A 15,621-nucleotide genomic window follows, 5' to 3' on the forward strand; every position below is an offset into this window, starting at 1 on the left:
AGAGTTTACATTAATTTTCTCTCAAGGTTTTAAAATTTTTCTTACCTACCACACATGACTTCATACATGGTACAAGGAAACTGGCTTGCACTCCTCCAGGAACTGTGGTCCTCTGCTAAAGTGGTGGCCAAGAACCAAAGCACCTGCACGCCCCAACAACACTACATTGAAAGGCAATCCTTGAAATATGGTGAGGCAGAAAGGAAAACTGGATACAGAAAACCTGTGCTGAGAAGTCTTAAAAGAGACAACATTCTAGCTGCCAGTTCAAGAGACAACATACTAGTTTTGGACTTGGACTTAGCCATGCTTCTAAGTCCAGAACTGCCCCTGCCTTTATGTCCGGCAAAAAGAGTAGAATTGCCAACAACAGGAGATGACAGACACTTACTAAAACCAGCAAACCTCATTCGAAAGGATCCAACCAGACAGGCTCGGTGTTTATGAAAGCATCTGGCTAAGCAGCCAACTAAATATTTATCCTTGAGAAAGAGGCAGAGTTCCAGCTCCTCTGGGCAAAAAGCATTAAACCCTGCTACCCTGAGGCGCTCGCACAGAGGGGGAGGCACCATTTATGGCAGTTAATTGTTCCTAGAAGGTCTCTTGTCCAAGCGCCGCCTGAACCCCATCCCAGCTTCACTGGCATGACGAGTCAAACCAAGCCAAACTTCGAGGCAACCTGGCTGCTGAACACAGGTTTTCAGTAGTGCCCTATGCGGAGGGAACACCTTCTAGGGCACAAATAAAAGGTCAGGATGGCAGCAAATGGCCACCTCTGCACAGTGGTCAGCATCTGCCTGCGATGCTCGGCCCACCATACACCTGCTTTGGGGTGGGTTTTGCAGCATCATAGTGCTGGAGGTACCATTGTGAAATTCAGCTTGGAAGAATAATTTTGGTTGGGAAGGACCTTCTTCCCTCCCCTCTCAAGCCAACTTTAAACTTTTTATCATTTTATAAAGTGAATTAAGGAGAATAAAAAGGAACGAGAGACATGAAGTCTCACAACAGATTTGTACAGATTACTCTGCTATTTCAAGCAGGTTCACTTAGTCTCACTTAGAGAGACTTATATTGGGAAAAAAAATCCTTCTTATAACCTGTACACATACATACGAGATTGTTAAATTACATTTCTGACCTTGTCTTTCCTCTCTTTGCCTTCATCCCTTCTTCTCGTCTTTACTTTTTACATAACGCTGACATAAGAGTTCGTTTTATTAGAACCAGTGATTGTTCAACTAGAAGACCTGATGCTTTGTCAAGAGCTTTGCCGAAAAGGATAAAACCAGATTTTACAGTAGTTACATGGCTACATTTTCTACTGACCTATTCCTGAACCCTGACTCAGTCAGGGAGGGAGTTGCATTCCCCAGAGATCAAATAGAAATATGCATAATCCATTAGACACTGTTTTTCAGTCATGTGTGGTATAATGATCGACAGTCCTTCACAACAATACATACAGTAATCTCAAACAGGTTTGTTTTATAGCAGGGGGAGTTTGGGTAGTTTTTTATTTATTTCTAAGAAATTGGCTTGAGTGAAACATGGATGTATTCCTAACACAAAGGTAAACGTTGGGGTACACCTGGATTTTATTTAAATGCAAGACCAAACTGAGGTATCAAACAAAAATTGATCTTTACTTTTAAGAGAACACATGTTCTTACCTAAGACTGCATGGAGGAGACAAACAGGATTTTAGCACTGTTTTGTGAGTGTGGGATTTAATGAAGCTTATTTTCTTCCTTACTTGTACATCATAGTTTGCTAATCAAGATTTCTAAGAAAGGGCATATTCCAGCTGAAGTTTTTGCTGCATTTGGGGAATTTAAAATGTCTCTCCAATATAGACACTTGCAAGGATTTTCTCTTCGGTACACTTAACGGGCTTCTCTCCTCTACTCAGCTATCCAGCTGCACAAATCTTGTAGAAATCTGAGCATTGTCAAGCTATTTTTAACCCTTCTGTAGCATTTGATTGGCCAGTGAGTTCAAAAAAGATGGTAAGCCTAGAGAGGGAAGGGGACAGTCACCAAATGACTGCTTCAGCCTTGTTTCCCCACAAATGATGGCAGGAAGACTACAGGGGCAGAATAATTGAATTTTGGGTCTGAAGGAAAGGTCAGCACCCAGCACCAGTCACGTCCAAGCTTGCTAGCTGCAATTATTCCTCTTGAAAGGAGCAGAAGAGGATACAGGGAGACCCTCTCAGAGCTGAAAGAGGCTGGTAATTCTCTTCTCTCCTAAACATTTAAAGCAGCAATGAATGCTACCAGAATCAATCAGGAAAAGAGATTTAAAAAAAACCAAAACACCCAAACCTTCTGTCAAAAAATGCTGTACTGTTGAAATCTGAACTTTACAAAATTTGTTCAACATTGCCAAAACTTTGTTTAGAAAAAAAAAGTGGGGAGGGTGATGAAAGAAGGGAAAAGTGTTCCAACAACATCAAAGCATTCTCTTCTGTGTTGTTAAAATATTTTTTATCTTGAAACACAAACTTTTAGTGCTGACATATTTCTTTTTGCATGACACAAATAATTTTGAAAAGGCAAAACCCAAAGCAATAGAAAAACCCCCATGAAATTGAACACTAACCAAAACAACTTCCTTTGCTACTCTACTGTCCAATCTCTCTTCTCTGGAAAATTTTGAAATTTCGGGCTTTGTTCCAAAGTGGAACAAAACACGTTCTGAAATCACAAAATGCTTTGTGGAAAAGAATGCTAACCCGCTGATGGGGCTATTGTTCGCAAACGCAGGTGGACCTCCAGAGAGAATGATCAGGCCCCAGACTTCTGCTATACCAACTAGATAAGCCCACAAGGAATACAAGGAGAACCACTTCATTCATTTCACTCCTTTCTGCACTGGAAGGAAAGGGAAGGACCTAATGACACCCAAAAGCATCACCAACAGAAAGAAAAAAAAAGAAAAAGGTAATTACTGGGAGATCTTAATCTCTAGAAGTAGAGGGGGAACATGAGTCTACTAAAATCCACATCAAAAAACCCAAAACAAGTATGAAAAATCACTATGCGACATTCTGACTCTCTGCCCTATTCCTGCCTACACATTCTCCTGTCTATTCTGCACACACACACCCACACAGAGAGAGATTCTTCTCTCATTCTTTATCATTATTGATATACAAAAGGAGTTTTTGTTTGGTTTTCACCTGAACTAGTTATTTGTATGCTACCTTCCAGTTGCCACCATTACAAAGGGTCACAGACCAACAGATGTAAGACACTGCAAGCTTATTAGATTTCCCAGGTGTGCTTACAGAAAGCATCAGCCAGGACAGTCAGATGATAATGCAGCAATTTTCAGGCAATGGTTTTCAACTTCTGATCTGCCTAGAAGCATGCAGGATACATGCAAGGATCCCACAGAAGGTAAGAAAAGACAGTTCATTGGTGCCATGCACATTGGAGAGATATTTCTAAGTGTTGAGGCCTTTTTAAAATAAACACTGAACTCTACAGCAAGAGGTAGAAAATAAAGGATTTTAGTCTTCAATAAAGTAAGACTGGGTTTCTTCAACCTTTTCAGAAGCATTGGGAAAAGAAACCTTTCAGAGTTTCAGATGTGAAATATTTCAGGTAACAAAAGAAAGAAAAAAATCCACCATCTTCAAACCGCTACTAGTTGCTCCTGCTAGTAACACAACTGTTGCTTTTTTCAGGATGTTAGTAACAAGAATATATTTATATGCAGGTGGATATTTAAAAGCCAGTGGTCTCCTTCCCCTAGCATAATTCAACCAGCAGTGGTGGTGAAACCATGGTTACCTTCAGATAAAAGTTACTGTAATTGGCCTTCGGCACCCCAGTTCAGAAAGTAACACCCATCGCTTTCTAAGAAACAAAGAAACCTCATCTTCATATTTCAAAGAGCTCTCAAAACTATGATGAATGAGCAACAGCACAAAACCCTGAGTGCCATTCTACCTTCAGTTTTCATGCAACCAGAACATGTTTGTCCAAGCTCCAGCTGCTGATCGTATCTGGCCAGCTCTGAGAATAACATGATTCAAACAAACAGACTGCTTGAGCTAAAAATGTGTCAAATTATACAGTGACAGATGGTCTTTCCCAGGTTACTCTTACCTCACGTAATTCTAGCCTCTGAGCGACAGCTTCCAAGCACTCCTGCCCCGTGCTCTCCACAGAGAGGGTGCACTCGATCACATTGCTGTCCAGCAGACGGATCCTCGTCACAAAGCAGTTCTTGCTCAAGACATTGTAGCGTCTGGTCCGTCGCAGTTTCAGCCCGAAAGGCATGGCTGTTGGCCCGGAAGGTTGCCCCTTCCCTGTACTCTCCTGAGAGTTATCAGCACACTTGTCGACTTGCCTTGAAGGCTTCTTCAATTGGCACTACTCTCCTCCAGAAATGGAGGTAGCTGTCCATTCCCAGGGCAAGCTTCAAGGAATTTCTGCAAAATACATACAAGTAAGTAGAGTTAAGTGTGAAATAAGATGTTCCTAAAGATCAGTGGAAAATAAAAAAGCTTAAAGGAAAAGAGTCACGTTTACAACTGTAAAATAAACACCTTCACACACAGGACTGCCAGGTGCTTACTACACCTCCCAAAAGAACACCTTATATAACAAATCTTTCAAAATTCTATTTTGGCACTGAATTTAAAGCACAGATTTAATTGCAAAGCCATTCTTTGAGAAGCTCAGTGCAAACAGCAACTCTACAGGGCACACATCCAGAGGTGCTAACTCTCCCACCATTACCCCCACCACAGGGGTCTATAACATAATCTTCAAGTTAAGTTTTGGTGCCCTCAGGCCAGCTTTGAAAGCTAGCTTAAAAAGCTAAGGAATAGAGGCATTTAAAAGAGGTGCGATTTTGAAAGAAGAAAGGCTGGCTGAAGTCAGCAGGAAATGCAGGCACTCAGCACCTCTGAAAAAAATCAAACCTAAAGTATGCATGTGAAAGGCAAGAAGCATCCCAGCCATTTCAGAGAAGGCTCCTCTGAGGCAATCCCTGACATTTTGCTCACTTTCAGCTCCCAAAGCAATTCTGCATTTCACCCTTTCAGGTGGAATGAGTAACTGCAGGAGCAGCTGTCAGAAACCAGGATAAAACTGCGTGGGAGGAAGAGAACACATATTCTAGTAATAATTCTTATTACTCCTCCTAAAATTTATCAGAGACATGCAACTGTTAAGCCAAAATACAATGTAGATGGAAGAAGTAGAGATACAGAAATAATGACATTTAAGAAGCTATGATCCTCATCTGCGAGATCCACTTCTTTTTTTAAAAAAGTAGTTTAGTTAGGAGCAGGTTCAAGCTAAACCAAAACAAAGCATTTGCACTGGCATAACCAGCTTTAAAATGTCACTTTCCACATGCAGAGAGGAAAGAAATAAAAAGCAAATTACTTGCTATCAAGCTTTCCTGGGTTTGTTTGAATATTCTGGAGAAAGAGATGGAGGGACACTAACGCTGGCATTTAAAAGTCCATTTCTCTTAACACACAGTGCTGCAAACAAAACCTAGCTCCAATTTCCTTGCTTCTTAAGAGAAGCAACGGAAAGCATTGCCAGCAGAGTATGCATCATTTAGCTGGATATGACATTTCAAACAGATAGTACATTGCTCAAATGTGTCATTTGGCATAGAACTGCATGAATCAGTTATTTTCACTTTTTACTGAATGTAGTTGCTATGGAGATTATTAGAAGCAGACTGATTGACTACAGTGATTATCATTATGCTAGAAACACAACTATCACATATTTGATAAAATGTATTATCCAAAGCATTTGTTAGAGAGTTAAAGCAACAAAAACCAAAAAAACCTCACACAAACAGAAAACTACAACCAACCTCTCACTGGTCAGGTGTGCAACTACCCTGATAGTCTACTAGCTTTACCAGAGAAAAGCCTAGAGACTTTGAGAAGGGGCATGTGCTATTTGACTCAAGTGCAAACAAACCTATCAAATTAGCCGCTGTAGTTTAATCTCCCATTTCTAACCTTCGTGGGTACAGACATAATGTATTATTTTCACATGATTGCATGAGAGAACTGTTATACCTTGCATCACTGTAACATCAGAAGCCATCAAAGACACATGAATAAATCCTCACAACAAGCTGACGAGGCAGGGACATGTTACCCATGACTCACAGAAGAGGAATTGAAACAAACATTAGCCAGCTTGTCCAACATCACTCAGGAGAACGGCAGCAGATCTATGCACTAAAACACGCAGGCTGGGCTAGTGCTTTAACCCCCTAGCCAACTATTTGGCAATTACCTTGCCTACCAACCTATCCAAAACTACAGCACAAAGTTGAAATGCAGGAAGAATGGAAGGAAATTACAAAGAATGACGGGTGTGGAGGACTATGTCTTATCAAGAATAGCACTTTTATTCAGTCTCAGGCTTTGCAGATTATTCTAAGTCAGACACATGGAGAGTTTTAGCTAGCCAATTCATTTAAAAGAAAAAAATCTTATCTTGCGCTACTGTTAGTTGCTCACATTTCCTTGCAGAATATGAGCCATCCTCTGTGCAGTAATTGCATAGTTAATAGTAGCCTAAAGATGAAATGAATGTAAGTAAAAGTGATTGGCCTTGTTCATCAGACACACTGAACACTACAGCTGTCACAGGATAAGCCATCCCAGAAGACTTGTGTGCAAACATGCTACTCTGGAATAAACCCACCAATTTCTGTACAACAGAAATGTCAACATGGATTGTAAATTAACTGCTCTAAGTTATATCATATGCTCAGGTAAACAAGGACAATATCTCCTCTGTTTTTCAAGAAGCAGTAAGGTAAAAGCAGTTTCTCCTCAATTCTACCAAGGGCAGTCAGCCAGCACCATCTTCTGCAGATGCAGACATACAAACAGGTTAATGGATGCACTTTGCATAACAGGGTTTAGGTTACTTTGTCATTTCACTTAAATATACATGAATGCCCAACGACAGCTCTTTCACATGAAATGTCACACTTAAATTAGTTTCCAATTAAAGAATGAATTGAGATGGTGAGGCTGGGAGTTTAAACTGGCTCCGATTGGTCCAGCCTGTAATAGCTATTAATTCTCAACTCAATGCACATCTAACTTCTCTGTTTACATATCTTCTCGATGTTTGGCCAGCTTTCCACTTGGGTTTTCTGTTAAGCTGACACTCAGAAAGCTTCTGGTAGGCTTTCTAAATCAGATCTCAAAGGCCCTGGTCCTTACAGGTTCCTAAACAAACAGAGTATTCAGCTTCTTTATGTTTGTATAATCTTAAAGGCATCAGAAGCATCCATTTTTATTCACAGTTATTTTGTGGACAACTGAAAAAAAAAGGAGAAGACTGGAGATACAAGGGTTTTGGTCTTCCAGCTGAAGGATTATTTCATTACAGGATCTCCTTTCCTGGTTAAAGGGCTGCCAGGAGCAGCCACGTCCCTAACCAAGCTAGCCAAACCATGCAGGCGTTCACAACACTCCCCTCCTCAAACTCACACTTTCACTACAATTAAAACAAAAAAACTAAAGCCAGCCTATAAAAAACTCATCAGATAACTATGAACTCATTCTGCTTTTAAAAAAGGATTTCTTTTAAGAATATTTCAGGTGTGAAAGAGACAGACAAGACATCTTTTAAACTGACATTTTCTATTTAATTTTTTTTTTTTTTCTGGAAAGAAACTAGATTGAGGTCTTTACAAACCTTGGGTATTTTTCCTTTTTTCTTTTTGTCCCATGTTTTGATTATTTTGGATTCTTTCTTCTTCTTCCCACTGTCATACTTCAAATTGATGTATCAATTGCTCTCTGCGAGTTAAGCTTATTCTAACAAGCGTGCTGAATTAAACAAGGTTTTTAGTAGGAGCATAAGCTTGGGAGTTTAAACATTCCGTTAAATAGAAACTCCCTTTGTTTAAAGTACTTACTTAGTAGTCATATAAAGCAAAAAAAAAAAAAAAAAAAACAAACCACAAAACAAAAACGTTCCCCAACCATATCCCAGAAAGCACAACTACAAAAATAATAATAAAAAAGGGCTTTGCAGAAGCACATACAATTTACCTGCCCATCTAACCACTCATCTTTAGGTGAGCCATCACTAATACCTGATATGAATACCAATTCAAAAGCAAAATCTCAAAATCAGAAGTGGAAATCAGGTCCCACTAAAAACCAAAAGCCTGGCACTAAAACCCTCAAGTATCTCAGAAAGTAAGTCTGAGAGACTAAGACAAGGCTTAGACAGGTGTGCACTGATGACAGTGTGGGCACGGGCATTGCCAGGGAGCAGCAGCAGCAGGGTTGCCCCAGGATGGGGAGTGAGCTGGGACCCATGGGTGACCCCAGCAAGGCACTAGCCTCACCCACTGCAGCGCAGTCCTTCTGGAGATGAGCTGGGTGCTGGAAATGGGTCCATTGACCCAACAAGGCATGGCCAGGGTTGAACCAGGTCCAGGGGCCACCCAGGGAGCCCCATCTGGGGCAGCAGGAGACAGAGCTGGGGACCAGCAACCACAGAGCTCAGACAGGGACTGGGAGCCCTGGGTTGATCTGAAATGGAGATCCCAGACATGTGGGCTGAGGCGGGGCGTGGAAGCCCCAGCAGGTGAGGCTGGTCAGGGCCATGAAGGGACACAGGTGCATCCAACATAATTTCCAGGTGCAGGACCAGGCCAGCAGAGTGCTCTGACTGCATTTTAAACCTTTAACTCCTTTCAGCACATGCTCATTTGAAAGCTAAACTTCATTCTGCAAAAATATTTCTTCTGAAACAGTTTGATAACAAACATTGTGTACAAAATGTAAAATCAAACCAGCTTTTTCAAAAAGCATCCATCCCAAATGCAGTTTCATCAGTACAAATAAGAGATACCTTGTCTTACTGGATTCTTGGTAAAGTTTAATATTCTCTCGTTTCAACAAACCAAGAAAAAAAAACTGAACAAGCAGCCAACTCCTTTGCTATCACAGACATTGGAATCCTATTTCTTGTCATTTACTTGAAAAAGCCATATGGATAAAGTCAATGGTTATAGGTAACACTGAAGACTGAAGGTGGCAAAAAAGGATAAAGAATGAAAATAGACTTGACACAAAATAAAACTAAACTTTTAACCCATGATCTCATCCTAAGCACAACATAAGTTCTCTTAACAGCTTTCACTAGAAAGCAGCTTAAAGATGTAGACTAATATAAGCCATGTAAGTCACAACTCAAGACATGCTGACTTATCCCACTCAATAACTACACACAGAAGCCTCACCAGCATATTGCCTGTGCAAAGGCAGCAGATATGGATTATGATCTCTCCAACGGTATTTGATTCCCCCACACCACCACTGCATCTTGCAAGGTGAGAGAGGAGAAATCATTGAGCATTCTTGCAAGAAATCCTTCCCTGTACAAAACGGGTTTCAAGAGATACCACTGCCCCGTTGTTCAGCAACAGAATACTGTTATTCACATAGACAGAGGTAGCAAATAACCACATATCTCACGTAACCAAGAATATCTTCCAAGCACAACGCTGGGCACCAACCTGAAACACCTTCAAGCCACAGATGGCACAGCTGTAGTGGTTTAGGGAGACAAAGGTTTATCATGACCTGGAGAAGTAACAGTATCTTATTAGCAGCCAGCCTTCTTCACTGACCAGTCCCACATGAAGAACTAGGTCAGATTCACACTGTGATATGTAACCCAGAATTGCTTCTGATTTTTAAGAAAACTTGGTTAGTTTCTGTATAAAGTATAAAAATCTCTCAAGGGGTTTAAATTACCTGATGCAGATACTTGCACCTTTCCAAAACAGTATTTTTTTTCTTTAGGAGACATTACAGTGTAACCAGGTCAAACCACTACTACACAAAAAGCAAATAAATATTTCACACCTTTTCCAAACCTAAAACCAAAAGCAGCCAGAAATACAAAAAATTCTTCCTTCACTCTCCCAAAGTCAGCTGGGACTGGCCAGATTTTTTTGCTAGCAGTTTTAAAAGACAGACTGAAGGGAGCAAGGGAAGCTGCTACGTATTTCAGGAGGAGGAGGCCATACAGCAGCAGCTGCGTTGTGTAGTGAAGGGCACTGCTCCAGTCACAGGGCATTTTCCTCCTTCCTTAAATTTATTTAAAGACCAGGAGAGAAGAAAGGCTTATAAATAATTAAGGCCAAGCTAACTCTCAGGACATTTCCGAGTAACGTGACTTGCTCTCCTCTATTACAGACTTCATATATTTAACTGTACCGCATTCAAAAAAAAATAGCATCTGATATGAAATGCACTTAAAGCGGAATGCTTTCTCTCACTTCATTTGCTTTTGTACGTAATTTCTGAAACTCCAGGAAGAAAGCAATTACTGTCAAACTGCAGCCTGTATTTACCAACAGCACGTGGCACCCCTCCAGCATTCCTAGCACTGCAGGAGCAGCAGCACACCTAACAGAAGTATGTAACCCTGGGCTGGGCGCGAGACCGCAGCATTTAATGTAAGCAAGTGGTGCGCAAGCCTACAGTTTTAGGGAAGAATAAAAATAACAGTGTATGGGAGAGAGGACATCTGGCACAGTCCATCTCTATCTAGTTGAGCTCTCTCTAGAGGAGGAAATCTCTCCTGTGAAATAGCTTACTCTCCCTTGATTGCTCTCGTGTGAGAGTTTTATGCAGGTAGAGCATGGCAAGGAGTATTCTTGTACCTACCAAGGTGTCTGTATCCCACTCAGTTATGGGTGGAATTTCCATCAAGCCGGATAAAGTCTCAGAAGTCAAATTCATCTCTGGACAGATGAAAGCGGGTTTTAACCCTTACATAACACAAGCCTTCTGTTGCAAGGCCACTAATTTCAACTACTTGTTTATGCTGTCTGTGGCAAGACATGGACCTCATCCCCAGGCATTTAAATCTTTAAAAATTCTTTGGGAGATTTAAGTCTTACCATAATCCAAATAGTAAGAAAACCAATAACGTTCTCACCTCTACATTCTGGAAAGAGTAAAATGATACTTTCATTTCATTTTTATAACTATTACTATATCCTATGCAGAACTTTCAAAGTCTCTAAGCATCCAGAGATCCCACACCCATGTGCATCAACAGATGCCAAGGACTCTGGGACATTCAAAGCAGAAGACAACTGCTACTGTTCCTACTACTATGCATCACCAGACACCAATACACAGTGGCCAAAGATCGAAAATCACATCAGTTAGCATTTCTACTTTCCCAATTCCATCACAGCTTTCCCTTCCCAGGGAAAAAAAAAAAAATCCATTTTCCATCAGATCCATCTTTGCTGTAACAGATTTTTTTATATCTAAGTTGTCATGTGTTTTCATTGTATCCCACTTGGGTCACATTCTGCTTGCAGAAATACAAATAAAACATCTAGAGAGGTTTAAATAAAGTCAAAAGAATCATTCCAATTTGGACCAGTTAAAATTCTACCCTTTCTTTCCTCTCTTATATTGCAATACCTGTGAGAGTATGTACTCAGTAACTCTGAAGTGTATAAATGTTAGTAGGTGCACCCTTTGTTATCCTCTCCTCCCCTGCTAAAGCACCACTCTTTTTGTGTGAAAACACCTTTCTTGTGCATCCACAGAACAGCTCTATGGAGTTTTGTGGATACAAATCTATCAGGCAGACACCTAATTACTCTTCTGCATCAAGGTGCACAAGTACCAAGTATTTTTGTGGATCTCACTAAGTCAGTCTGATGAACAGTCTCTATCACTGAAATGATTTGAACTTCTCAAACTGCAAATTAGTGCCTTATCTCTTACTGCCTTACTCATCACTCCAGAATACCCTCAACAATCCAACAGATCTTTATAATGCAACTACTGATGAAGGACTCTGAGTGTAAGCTTTCAAGTCAGGAGTAACATCTGCACCAAGTAACATACCTAAATGACACTTGGGTTGCCATTGTGATCAGTTTTAATCCACAAGAATATCAGTAATGAAGGTGAAGTTTTTACCACTCACCTGTACACCCTGTCAAACTTTGTCCTCTAAAGTTAAAACAAAACAAAATGCCAGACCCCAGTAGTTTTCCTCACTGAGTAGGAAATGCTGTCTACCTGTGCATGCCGGGTGTCTGCAACAGCTCCACCTCTTTTTTTTCTTTCTCTCTTTCTTTCTTCCTCCCCCCCTTAATTTCAGAGCGCATCACCACAGCGAGTCTTATGCCAGCTCTGGAAACGTGCTGGGACCTCCTCCTGGTAGAGCCGCTTCACCTCCCTAACTTTGTAATAGAATAGGATCCTTTTCTGCTTAGTGAGTTTAAATAGCTCACAGTTAGAGATAGCATGAGTAGCTCACCTGGCACAGGGAAGAGAGCAGAACCACACAGCTCAGAGAAGGAAATATAAGAGTGATTCTGCCTTAATTGATAGCAGTCAGTCAGGTCAGCTGAGTAGTTTGTGAAATCACAGCCCAAGGAAGGCTCCTGGTCTCAGCAGGCAAGGGTACACCCCAGAACACATTCCCATCCTTCCTGCATGGCAAAGCTATGTTAGAATAAAAGTTACTTTCTCCAAAATAGCCAGTTGATTCAAAATGCACTAACTTTTTTTTTTCCCAAAAAAGATAGCAATTTATTCTGTAATTGAATGCCCATAAGAGGAGTTAATATTGCAGAATCTAAATGGGTTATGTTTCCTACACAGACAAACCATTCAGAAGAAAAGCGAGACCGGTATTTTGGGACATCCTTCTTTCAGACCCGGTACTACACCTGTTCTCTAAGTGCTGCCCTTCAGAAAAGGCACCAAAGGCACAAGGTCCTGCATCCTAAAGTTTTACTAAACACTTCCTAGTAATCAAAGATCAAGAAAACCCAACCATTATTGTAAGGGTCAACTATCTAAAATAAATTACATCCAAGTGCCTTAAAACCTCTCAGAAGATTTGTGAGGATTCTTCACTTTTTGTCCCTATTTTACCCCAATGGCTACAATCAGTAGCAACATAGTATCAGTGTCATTTAATTTTTTTTTCCGTTAGTTACCTTTGTGAAAGGTTTTCAACTCCTTCAGGCTCGCTGGATCTATAGTGACTACAGGAGATTACTTTTCCTGCTAAATGTGATTGATAGGCATGCAAAACCATTATAAAAACAGGGAAGGATATGCCTAGTGAAAACCACAGAAAAACTTACAGCATGTTTTTGTTATTCTCTCATGTTAGAAAGACATGAGTAAAACTGCAAATAAAAGTTCTAAACATAGCATAACACAAAGAGCAGAAGCAATAACTTTAATAGAGGTGAGTAATTGAACCAGATACGGAGTAAAATGATACACCCTAGTACATTCACACTAGATAAACCTGCACTAGCACAAACTGGTGGCAGTTGTTCTATAATTTCAAATGATGCAATAAAAATCTTGTTAAAAATAAAGTCAAAGAAGTTTAAACATCATCTATCCTGCTTTAATGAAAAAAATACCTATTTTCAAGAGCTGGCTGCAATTTCACTTCTGTATTGGGATTTTGCAATGGGATGGTGACAAGAAAGCACTTGGAGATTAAGAGGCAAATAGCCACAACACTTGTGAGACTGCAAGATATGCCTCTGCAGCTCGTTCCACAGGTACCACCATCCTGGTGTCAGCTGAAGACTGGAAGCTGCCTAGCTGCGTTAACGCAATGCTGCTTTCAGCCAAGACCCTGCCAGGAAGGCGTGTTACCCCAGCAAAATATGGTCCTATGCACTTAATAAAGGTGTGATATCTCTGCTCCTGCCTTTCTTCTGATTTTAATATGGCTTATACAACTGAGTCTCTACAATTTCTACTCAAACAGTAGTCATGCTTGTGTATCTCCCATTCTCCTTTGTTTCCTTTAATATATGTATTTGGGAGATTATAAAGTCTTTCAAATTAACAGAAAACAGGAAAACTTGAGTTATAACTACAGATTCCAAAATGTATCACACTACCTCTAACTCTAAAGATTGCAAAAGTCAAAAAGGTACATATTCAATGTAAGAAGGTTCCAACATATTGGGATTCCCACCAGTAAAGAAAACGTTTTCTTAAAAAATCTGTCTTGTAAAGCCTGAAGAATCATATGTACAACTGGGGGAGAGGGGAAAGATCAGCAAGAAGCACTCGACTTGCAACAAATCAAATGTAAACAGTGTGGTGGCCCCTCCAAACTGCACATCCACCCTTTTTCTTATGGAAACAAGACCCACTGCTGCCCACACTGATGTCAGTAACCAGACTGGCACCAAGTGAAGCAAGACCCATACCTGCAGGCTTACAGTAAGAATAAAACTTTGTTCCGTTTCTCGAAGTGCAGAGCAATGGTCTACTTCCCAAGAGAGGCTCAGTTAATCCCATTCAGGTATTAAATAACGAACTGGGATAATGCAATGGAGGAAGCGTGGCTGCAGATAAGCAACAAGAGCCAAGTGTGATGGGGTGGAGGAGAAAGGGAGGAGAGGGAGGGAGAGAGAGGATAAATAAAATTAAAAAAGTATGTACACTGTACATCCTAACCCACAACTGGGCACATTTAGTTACATAAGTAGATACTTCATGCAAGATCATAACATGAACCTTTGAACTTCCATGGAAAAAAGCCCCTCCACTACTCAATGCATTAAAGCATCAACGCTACAAAACACTGAAAAAATTCCTTCAAGTTCTATCAAAGGAGGATTATATTGTGGGCACATGCATGAAGAAAGTAAATCTGTTATCTTTACTGAATATAGGCCTTGATGTAAATAGTCTATGAATAACTGCATTTGTTTCGACAGCAAAACGCCTCATCTGAAATACAGAATAGCTGCCGGAAATGAGCTAATGGTACTTTTCTTTCTGTATTAAAGGATTATTTTCCAATGCCCACTGTGTGGGCTTAAACACTAGCCTGAAACAGTCAAAATACTTAGAAGTAAGATTTATGGCTAAAGGCGGGGGGGTACTGAGAGCCTTCTTTGAAGTGACTGACTTCTTTGACCGGTGTCTCAGAATTACAAGGCTACAAAAGCACCCCTCTCTGTGAGCAGCCCTCTGTGTTCTTCCTTCATCTCTGTTGCAGATCGCATTGATAAATAAGATTTGAAAACAATTACCTGGTCAGCACATAGGAACTGAGATATTATTGACAACAGATGTCATGGTTTTTTCCTAATAACTTTTAACAAGGAAATGCTTACGCCTCAAATACCAGTCAAGCCATCAATATGAATCCTTCAGCACCAGTATGTTTTGCAAAATCTTTCAAAGGAGCTTGGGAGAAAAATTACAGATTTACTTCCACAGCATTCCAATAAGTGCTGCTAATTGCATTGCCAGAGGAAGGAATTGTACAAACTGTAATTCCATATTGTTTCACTGTATAGAAGTATAATTTTTTTTTAGTTATAACAGTATTATAATAGGTAAGTTTAGATTGGCTGCTTATTTCCTCTAACATTATTTGTCATTAATTCTATTCAAGAGAACAGCTTTGCACTGAAGGCTAGTAAAACTGTATTAGTTTTGGAGAGTAAAATACAAGTTACAGCTTTATACACAAAACCACAGTAATAAATTCTGAAAATTGTGGCATGCCATTCTTTGTTTAGCTTTCATAATAGCGCTGCAATAAATGC

The 15,621-nt window shown here is 40.3% G+C and overlaps 1 protein-coding gene across 4 annotated transcripts in view; it reads right to left on the minus strand.

The window, feature by feature from the left end:
• Nucleotides 1-15,621, minus strand: part of PTPN14 (protein tyrosine phosphatase non-receptor type 14) — a 120,584-nt gene that overhangs the window by 72,444 nt on the left and 32,519 nt on the right. For 3 of the 4 annotated variants that reach the window (XM_054819873.1, XM_054819874.1, XM_054819875.1), the window contains exon 2: nt 4,119-4,444. In XM_054819873.1, coding sequence (XP_054675848.1) covers nt 4,119-4,292 — 174 coding nt within the window. In that variant the 5' untranslated portion in view covers nt 4,293-4,444. Of the gene's footprint in view, nt 1-4,118; nt 4,445-5,856; nt 5,878-15,621 lie in introns of those variants that run through there. The other variant, XM_054819876.1, reaches the window with a different exon arrangement.

This window comes from Grus americana, chromosome 3 (assembly GCF_028858705.1).
Source record: "Grus americana isolate bGruAme1 chromosome 3, bGruAme1.mat, whole genome shotgun sequence".
Taxonomy (NCBI): domain Eukaryota; kingdom Metazoa; phylum Chordata; class Aves; order Gruiformes; family Gruidae; genus Grus; species Grus americana.